Below are 10,026 nucleotides of genomic sequence, written 5' to 3' on the forward strand. Positions count from 1 at the left end.
CCGCCCCGTGCACCGCCTCGACGAGCTGCAGCCCGGCGCCTGCTACGTGGCCGCCGGCCCCGAGCGCTTCAAGAAGCTCGAGTGAGTGCGGGGCTGCAGCCTCCCCCCTCCTCTTCCCTCCCCCACTCCCGGCCCGGCCGGGTTTGGCGTCCTCCGGGAGGTTTCTGCCAGGCACCCGGCCGGGAGAGGGTCTCCATTCAAATCGGTATTCAGTGTTGAGGCTGCTGCATGCCATAGTCCAGTGGGATTTTAAACTAATAGGAAGGTGCATTTGCCTTCCTGACCGAAATTCTATGCACCGTAATTAACATCGGTATGTGGCGTGCTGAAATCTCCAGGAACAGATTCAAGCAGAGTTGGCAACCCTACTTCCACCCCGCCCTTGTCCTTGCCCTTGCCCTTCCATCTCTCCCTTCCTGCCTGCCAGGTGCTGTCCTGGGGGGAGATGAGCTCCTTCCCACTCGCCCTGGGCTGTGTGGGGGTGGTGCAGTCCCCAGGCCTGTCTGCTCTGGGTAGGGGCCACGCTGCCTCGGGTGTGGGGCTGTGGAGGCCCCTTCCAGCCCCACTTCTCCATGACTGATGCTTATGGTAATGCACTGCCACCCTAGGAGTCTTATAATTAGCCTCCCAGTGGCCAGTGTCCAGTGGGAGGATCTCGCGCTACATGCCTGCTTTATGGAAATGGGGGACTGCTCCCTAGCTTGCTCCTGTGGCCGTTGGCTAAGGGCAAGTGAGTCAGGGGGGCATCTGACCCCCAAGCCTCTGGGCTTGGGCCTGCACATAGGATACTTCCAAATCCATTGCGGGCATCTGCCTGAAAAGCCTGGGGAGGAGGATATTTGCTGGTTATAGCAGCACATCTGGTGTTTGAACGATTGAGTTTTGCTCAGTCAAGAGGACTTAGAACTGATTTGGCTAATTCAACTTGGAATACAAAAAAATTCCCCCCCCCTCAACAACATAAGCTTATTGCCTGCTGAGTGGTGCTGAGCCCCTGCCCCATTATTAGCAGGGGCTGTTGGGCAGGCGCCAGCTGAATCCGGGGTCAAAGAAAGCATGGGCAGGAGTGATGGTGAAAGGGTCCAAACGAGCGCTCCAAGGGGGCGCAGCGAGCAGCATGCTGGCCAGTGCTTGCTGGCCCTTGAATGAGTCCAAGGAGCTGATGGACGCCGACCAGTGAAACTCTACCCAAAGACATGAGTGGACCAGGGGCAGGAAAATGACCCTGCAATGGACAGGCCTTTTGATGTGCTATTCCCAAAGGTAGGCCACCATGTAGAGCTCTCAGCCCCTGGTGATGAGGGGGCCACTAAGGGCATATCACTGATCACTTGGGACAAATAAGACAAAACAGGGATGGGAGTGAACGTAAAAGGTTCAAAATGAGTGCCCCAAGGGGGGACAGGAGCAGACCTCACTGGCCAGTGCCCACTGGCCCTCAAACAAATCCAAGGAGCCAGTGGACACTGCCCAGTGAAACTACATGGGGACATGAGCAGAACAGGGGCAGGAAAATGGTGGTGGCAGTGGACAGGAGGCAAGTTCACCCTCTCCATGCTTGCTTCCAGATTAGCAGGAAACACCTGTGGGGAGTAAGCAGGGAGTGGAAACGTACATGCCTGCCTGCTGCCACAGTGCTGGGCTGAACATAGTCCCTTTGCAGCCCAGCTTCAGCAGGCAGGAGCTCCTCTTCCCTGCTGTGCTGCCCTGCTGTCCCACCCACCAGTAGGAGAGCGGGGAATAAGAAGAGAGGGTACATGCCTCGATCAAAGCCTGGTAGGCAGGGGGTGTTGCTTACCTTCTGAGTCCTCAGTCTCTGGCATGTTTGGAAAGGAGGAAACAGCCATGCCACTGCACCTCCTTTGAGTATGCTGCTGAGCAGGAAGCAGAGCAGGAGGTCAGGCAGGGAAAAGGGACAGGTATGGCCCTGGGGGGAGAGGAGGGTGCAGGATGCGAGGCTGAGTTGCAGCAGGTCTGCCCACAAGGTTGTCCCTCTCCAGTATAAGCTTTTGGAAGCAGAGCAGCTCAAGCTAGCCTGGAATGGAGTAGGTCTTGCCTACTGCCTGGATCCTGGCTGTGTAAGGGTGATGTGAGTCCACACTGTCCTATAAAGGAAGCATGGAAAAGATTAAGTTCAAAGTTAGATTCTGGAGCAATGTAGTACAGAAGCTCATTCACGCCTAATGGGGAAGCAACCCAACAGTATTATGAACTACTGTGTTTGCCTTTTGTTTTTCGACGGCTGCATATACCTGCTGAGTTTGGGAAGGATTAGCTCACAAAAAGAAGTTAGACACTGCTGAACAAAAAGTTGCAGGTTCATTACTGGCTGCCTTAAATCAACCAGTATCAGGAGTCTCTGCTTACTTGCCCAAATTGCTTCTCCAGACATCAGGAAAGCAGTAGCAAGGGAAATAGAATGGTGCCTGGCAGGTTGAAGATAAGAAGATAAGATGATGGCTGTGTTGCGGCTCCCAGTAGACTAAAATCACACAAGTTTCCTTTCTACAATACAGCGACTGGATGAAACACCGACAGCCACATGAATAAAAATGTGGCAGTCATGACCAGAGATGACCCAGGAGGGAGTTAGGATGAATATCAAAACTGCCAAACATCTGTCTGCAGGCTTACAGTTTGTTTGGCCAGTATGAAGAAGTTTGAATTGCCTCTGAGTATGGGTTAGTGTGAATCAAGTTAACATGCAACTGTGGGGATACTCTAACAAACACCATGTGCAAATGTGGAAGAAAAGTTCAGACTAGAATACCTACTGGTCTCCCCACGTATAAATGAACCATGTACCAGTGAGGACCGTGCTAAGGCTATAGATTGAGTAGTTGTATGTGCCTGCTTTTGGATTCAAATTTGAACATAGTGACAGGACACAAGAAGAAGATCGGATGTGCCTTCACAGCCTCTGATGGGGTAAGCCCTCTGCTTAAGAAAACTTATGCTATGCCTCTTTAATTTAGTCTGGCCTGCCTTCTGCTTGACCTCAAGACCAAAAGAGTAAGAAGATTCTCACCAGTTTCACTGCTGCTGTGAAGAAAGTTGTACTTGGCAGTTAAACAGCCCAGGATCATGTCTGTTTCTTTTTGTTGCATGTGGAAAATGAACACCAGGAAAGGCAGCCACTGGATTATTCCTGGGTATTTCTGGGGCTGGTTGAATGCTGCAAAGCAGTGTTCAATAATACTCATTTGTTATACCTCTGTTATGCTGTTTTTAGATGTATTCGTGAAAATGTTTTTGCTTGCACAAATGTTTAGAGAAGAGCTGCTTTTTTTTGTATTGCCATCCATATTTGTGCTTGAATAAAACTTTGTTGCTCACTAGTTGTTGTTCCTGTGGTGAATAACCAAAAGCATCACTGATTATTTTCCCTGTAATTTGAACAAGAAACTGAAATGTCCATAGTACTTTTTAATGAACAATCAATGCATATAGTTTCTTATCAAGTCCAAACAGCCACTCACTATTGATGGATGTCAACAAGTTCTAGAAATAGTATTAGTTAATTGCTGCTGCAAAGCCTTCAGTAAGTTGCATGCATATTATATTGGTTCTTCAAAATAAGACCAAAAATGTTCATGACATAGGAGAAGATGATTTAGTTATAACAAGGATAAAACCCTTACCAAACAAAAAAGCCCTCAGACAGAGAAAAAGAAGTCTTCAAACAAAAAAGGGAATTTAGAAAATTTGAATTTAGTGGTATTTTATTAGTGTAAAAAATAGTGTCAGGGTCCAGATCTGTAAACTGCTGAACAGAGTGCCTGTGAAGCATTAAGAACTATGAGTTACTGGATTAAACCAGAGGTTGGCAATGGGGTAAATTTAGTGGAGTTTAACTCCATGCATGGGCCACTTCTAAGATGGTCTGTGTTGCTGTTGCTGGAGCCGCACTTGGCCACATCAGCAGTCAGTACTCCCCGCTGTGCTGCCACCACTGCTGCTTCTCACTGACATCCAGATGCCCCCAGCACAGAAATGCTGAATCCCTCTGCATCCATGTGGGATGGGTGTAGCCCATGAGCCATACATTGCTGACCCCTTGGTTAGACCATTGCTCCTTCTAGATCACTATTCTGTCTCTCCTAGGGGTAGAAAGTAGATGCTGAGCAGGAAGGTGAATTTGCTAAATATCCAGAATTTTCTCCTCCCTGTTCCTCTCCCAGTCAGCTTCTAGCATTCAGAGGTGGTACTCCTAATCAAGCCCACGTGGAAGATGAAAACAGTAGTCTGAGAGTGTCCTTTTACACTTACAATATCAGCCAAGTATATTAACACAGAATGTGTGTATTATTTATATTCTGGTAGTGCCTAGATGAAGCATCAAATGAGATGGAAGTTCCATTGTGTTATGCATTATGTAGACGCATATTAAGAGACGGGCCATGTTTTTTGGGTTTAAGTCTGCTTTAGATGCATGAGACAGCCAGGATCAAAGACAAGGTAGTATTATCCTCTCAGCATAGATAAAGTGCTGAGATTAAAGAATTAAAGGCCAGATTTTAATGGAGCAACACCTAGCCCTTAGTAGTAACACCTGATCCTTATGTAGGTTATATCCTTATGTAGATTGAATCCTACAGGTGAAATGGGCATCAAGGTATTTTCAAAGTATTTTATTAAATTATCAACTAACTACAGAAATGGGTGGATGTGTTTGTCTGATTTCCCTTTTTCCTTTTCCCCTCTGCAGTTATCTTCATATAGGCACCAAAAAACCTCCAAAGAAGATGATAGATGTGGTAAGTATCTCTGAACACTGCCGTTTGCAGTTACTGTCAAAAAAATGTCATCATTAATTAGCTGGATGTTTCTATCGTGTAATTTGAAACCATATAAAAATAATATTTAATTTGTAATGTACAATAATAATAGTAATGATACTGATGAAGTTTGCCTGAAATCCGTTATCCTAAATGTAAGATTCCCTGTGTTTACCTTTGAGGTACAAAGATGTGGCACACTTGCTATTTGTAGTAGCTTTCCTTCTTTGTAACACCGTTCTTCATTATCAGTAGATTGCAGGGAAGAAATTTTTTTCTGGATTTTAGCAAACAAAGAGTAATTATTTCACCTTTTTGTATTCTTACGGTAGGATGTACAGCTAGCACTTGAAGCTGCATTTGTTTCAGATGACATTGATTAATACTAGCGCTTGAAAGCAGTCATTAGTCTGAATATAAGGGTTGCTCATTTCTGTTACAAAAATAACCCATGAACATAGGGTTAAGGATATACATCAGGAAATTAAAATTAAAATTTGAACCCATGTTTTATATTGTATATTATATATATATGTGTGTGCGCGTGTGTGTATTACACGCACACACACACACACACACTCCACCTTTGGTGGAAGTGAAACAGAAATGAGAAGTGAAGACTGGAAAAATCAGAGGAGAGAGTAGATAGAAGTACTAAATGCTGTAATGATTTTTGGTTTCATGCCTGCAAACATATATGTAACTATTGTACTTGATAGCATATAACATACACATCTTATTTTTGAAAGGCAAAATGAAGAAAAGATCTTTCCCTGTAATAAATAACTGTGTAGCAGCAGCTAAGGAGCTGAGTCTTCTCATTGTTCTGCTTCCTGTAGATCATGTGTAGACTTTACTTTTGCTCTTGGTCATTAAGTGGCAGAACTGCTTTTATCACATTTCCTTGTATATATTACACTCCAATTTCCAGCAACTGTTTTTTGGAAAAACTGTGTGTTGTATGTGAGACAATATGACATTCCTTAGTTGCATGAGTAGCTGCACTGGCCTGGAGAAACAAGGAAACTCAAGGAAGGAAAGGAAAAGGAGTCTCTGAGAATGAATTGGGTTGTGATGGTGTGTTTTCCCACTGCTCCCCCCTTTAAACTGGAAAATGATTTTTTCCCTATTCAAAAATACCACAACTGCTGTTTCATTTTTTAATCATTCTATAGGTCCTTCAGCCTCAATCCTGATGTTGTAAATGGGTTGTACTCTTCATACTTGCAGTACTTAGTGTTTTGAATGAATGATGACACTGTATTTAGTATTATAGGCCAGATACAGATGTTACAGCTACCATGTGTTAATTGCCCAGGAAGCACTTTAAAGCTGTAACTGAACAGATCTTCATAGCTTTTAGAGTGCTTTAAAAATGGTGGATTGTACTCATTAGCTTTTGATGGATGAGTTATTATACTTTCTGTTAGAGGGCTTTATTTAACTTCTGTGCCAGATCTCATCGAGGGTTAACTTGGAGTGTGATCACCGCCATCCAGGCAGCACTGCACAAGGTTGCACTCTAGCCTCGGGCAGAGCTTTTTTACTCTGCCTGAGGCTGGGCCGGCCTTGCCGCCCCCCTCCCTTTTCAGCTGTCATTGACCCAAGTCAGTGACAGCCTCTGATCCCAGCCCCACTTCCTCCCTTTAGCCAGATGTGAACTGCAGCCTGGCTTCTGGGGGAAGAGGAGGGGGTCTCTCTACCCACAGCATCCCTGACCCTGTGGCACACTGCAGCCCAGGCGGGGGATCTTCTTCTGCATCCTGCAGCCAGAAGCTGCAGTATGGTGCTGCATTGGGAACTCTGGCAGGGGTGTGTGGAAAAGGAGTCTCTCTGCTGGGTGCCCCCCCGCCCCTCCCCAGCTTCCTGGCTTGAGTCTTTGTGGGGTAGGGCTGGCACCCCTGCAGTAAGGGGGCTTCTTTTCCACCCTCCCATCAGAGTTCCTGGTACAGCTGCAGCTGGGGGAAAGGGGCCCTACCTGACAGGCTGCAGCGCACTGCGGGGTTGGATCTGCTGCGGGCATACAGAGCTGAGACTCCCTTTCTTCCGCAGCCCTCCCGGCCTGGTGGTACACAGCTGCCAGCCCAGGGGAAAGGGGTTTGGATTCTGGCTGTAGCTATCAAGAGGCTGAGATAGGGGGATGTGGGGGAGAGAGCCTCCGTAGCATGTGGCCCTCTGCCAGATTGCTGGGTTGGGACTTAGGGTGGCCGAGCCAGGTCTGCATGGCAGTGGGGGCTCCCATCCCACTCCACCTCCAGTTCCTGGTGTGGCCAAAAGCCTCATGCTACAGCTGGGGTTGGGGGAAGAGAGCCTTCCTGCTGTGCAGACCTGGCCTGGTCCCTCACCCAAGTCCTGACCCAGGAATCTGGGGGGGGCTTGCAGCATGGGGCTACCTCTCCCACACATCCCTTCTGACCCAGCTTCTTGACAGCTCCAGCCAGCAGCTACAGCACAAGGCTGCCTGGCTCAGCTTTTGGCAATGCTAGGAACTGAGGGTGGGGGGAGGAACCCCCCTTGCTGTGCAGACCCAGCCTGGTTCTCCCCCCCCCCCGGTTCTCCCCCCCCCCCCCCCCCACCCATGTCCAGGTGCAGCAATCTGGAGGAGGCCCACAGCTGCTGCAGACAGTCTCCAGTTGGAAGGGCTTGGGAGAGGGGCCACTCTTGTGAGGTCTGCTGGAGCTCCCTAATTAACTTATAGTGCTTTAAGTAAAGTGTGATAGAGTGCTTCCGCCAGGGACTTCTTGAACATTTGAACGTAGCCACAGTGTCTGCCATCATAGTCTGATTATAGGGACAATCATACACACAATCATGTGCCTGTACACTTCCATCTCCAGAATGTCTGTGTACTGTCTTGACTTTTACCAAATTCTAGAGTCCAGTCCACAGACAAAGGTTAGGGACAGAGATTACACATAAACCAGTTTAAGTGATCAGAAACTGGTTTAAATCTGTAACAGAACAGATGTTCAGTACACATAAACCAGTTTGAAAATGGCTGAAACTGATTTGAGATAAACCTGGTTGAATGTAGTATCAGACTTAACTGATTTGGCTCAAACCATTTTATGCAATGTCTGTCCCAGACTCCTTGCTGATTTAAGATAAACCAGACTCCCCAAGCATCCCAACATGCTCTCTGGGCTAGGCGAGGCTCTGTGTTCCACAACAGAGCTGGCCCCTCCCCTCTGCTCCCTGGCTGGAGCTCCGGCAGAGACTGCAGGTACAAAGGTCTGCCTGGCTTCCCCCTGCCTTACTGTCCCCCCCATTGCTGCTTGCTGGACAAGCAGGGATTCCACCCCCGCCCTTATCTCCCACAGCACGGACCCTAGCCCCATGGACCCTAGGCTTGTGGTATGCTAGCTAATGCTGAGAGGTGTCTGTGTGTGTATCTCCAATTTCACTGGGACAGGCAGGCAGAACAGTGAACGCTTAGGGCTTTTTGGAGCTAATCAAGAGGTCAATTGGTAAGCTGTTTAAGAAGAGTTTGAATTAATGGAGAGAGGCTATTGTTTTGCTGATGAGGTGATAAACACTGTTATCAGCCCCCTGCTGGCTTGCTAGCCTGTCAGTTTGCTGCAGACAGTATAAAGAAGCAGGGAGAGGGAGATTGAAAAGCTCCGTATCATCAACAGATGCATGCACTGCACACCCCTCCCTGGCCTCAGAGTTCTAGCCTGGGGCTGGGGTCTGGCAATACTCCTGCCCTTTCAGCAACCAGCAGGGAAAAGCCTGGGATGGTGCAGGCAGGGTGGGGGTTTACACCCTTCCCTCATCAGAGCATCCTGCCAGGGCTTGGCCACACCCTGCCCCCCTCAGCTCAGTAGAGTGGAAGGGAAGGGAGGGCTGCTCTAGCACCCCCCCGCCTCTAGCAAGAGCCATTGGAGGCATGTACCTGAATTTCCTCAGTCCAGACAGAACATCTCTCCAGTTACAAACTGGTTCAGCCTACCCAGGTTAGACTAACCTGCAAAGATTGAATCAATTCAGGCTCAGGCTTTTTGGATCTCTTTCTGTAGCCTAACTGAATAGCCTGGTATATTTAAAAAGTCTTTTCTTAACTGTTTCAGTCTCTCCATCACCTCAGAAGCATAATTTCAGAGCCCCCTAACACACTATACTCCTCAGGGTGCTTCTTGGCTCTGAATTAGAATCATCATAGTATGGTTTTCATCACACACAGCACATACCTAGTTTAGTAACTTCTCATGTAAAACGGGTTGCCCATTTCTCCAGTAGGACTTTTAAATATGTGTATAATGCCTATTTAATTTGTGCCGGTCTCTGAGGTTGTGAGTTTATGTTCCTGAGCACACTATCAGTTTTTCCAGTCCCTGGGGCTAGGGACAGACATTTAAAAAGTTTAAAAGCTGCGAAGCTGCAGGTGCGCTGTGGAGCTGTGGGGGTAGAAGCGACCGGGCAGGCTCCATGGGGCTGCCCTTCTCACCCCCAACACAGTGCTAGCTGCCTCTATCACAGCTCCGCGCTGTGCCTGCAGCTCTGCACTCGCAGCCAGGAAGCCTTGTGCTGGACTCTGTGGGGAAGCAGGGGGCAGGGCTCCCTCCACTTGTGGCAGAGTGCAGGACCTGCATAGCAGGGAGTGGGGGAAGCAGCTGGCTCCATTTCAGGGCTGGAGCTGCAGTCTAAGGCTCAGGGAGCAGAGCTGTGGTGATAAGGCAGACTCCACTCCCTCCCCCTGTGCAGCGCTGGTTGGAGATGTGCCTGTGCCAGGCATGAGCACCCTGACCTCCCCACCTGGCTTGCATCCATAGATGCTTCTCAAGCAAATCCCGGGACATCATTCTCCCCTTGTACTCGGCCTTGGTGAGGCCGCAGCTGGAGTACTGAGTCCAGTTTTGGGCTCCACAATTCAAAAAGGATGTGGAGAAGCTTGAGAGAGTCCAGAGAAGAGCCATGTGCATGATCAGAGGACAGGGAAGCAGACCCTACGATAACAGGCTGAGAGCCCTGGGGCTCTTTAGCCTGGAAAAGCGCAGGCTCAGGGGTGATCTGATGGCCACCTATAAGTTTATCAGGGGTGACCCCCAGTATCTGGGGGAATGTTTGTTCACCAGAGCGCCCCAAGGGATGACAACTAGGTTGAACGGTCATAAACTACTCCAAGACCGTTTCAGGCTGGACATAAGGAAGAATTTCTTTACTGTCCGAGCCCCCAAGGTCTGGAACAGCCTGCCACCGGAGGTGGTTCAAGCACTTACATTGAACACCTTCAAAAGCAAACTGGATG

At 48.4% G+C, this 10,026-nt stretch overlaps 1 protein-coding gene across 1 annotated transcript in view; it reads left to right on the forward strand.

Moving 5' to 3' along the window:
- Positions 1-10: 10 nt before the first annotated feature.
- Positions 11-10,026, forward strand: part of DCDC2C (doublecortin domain containing 2C) — a 108,537-nt gene continuing 98,521 nt past the window's right edge. Inside the window, exons 1-2 of the mRNA XM_006034224.2 lie at positions 11-81; positions 4,709-4,757. Coding sequence (XP_006034286.1) covers positions 4,746-4,757 — 12 coding nt within the window. The 5' untranslated portion in view covers positions 11-81; positions 4,709-4,745. The remainder of the gene's footprint in view (positions 82-4,708; positions 4,758-10,026) is intronic.

The sequence above is a fragment of the Alligator sinensis genome, unplaced genomic scaffold (assembly GCF_000455745.1).
Source record: "Alligator sinensis unplaced genomic scaffold, ASM45574v1 scaffold2_1, whole genome shotgun sequence".
Classification (NCBI taxonomy): domain Eukaryota; kingdom Metazoa; phylum Chordata; order Crocodylia; family Alligatoridae; genus Alligator; species Alligator sinensis.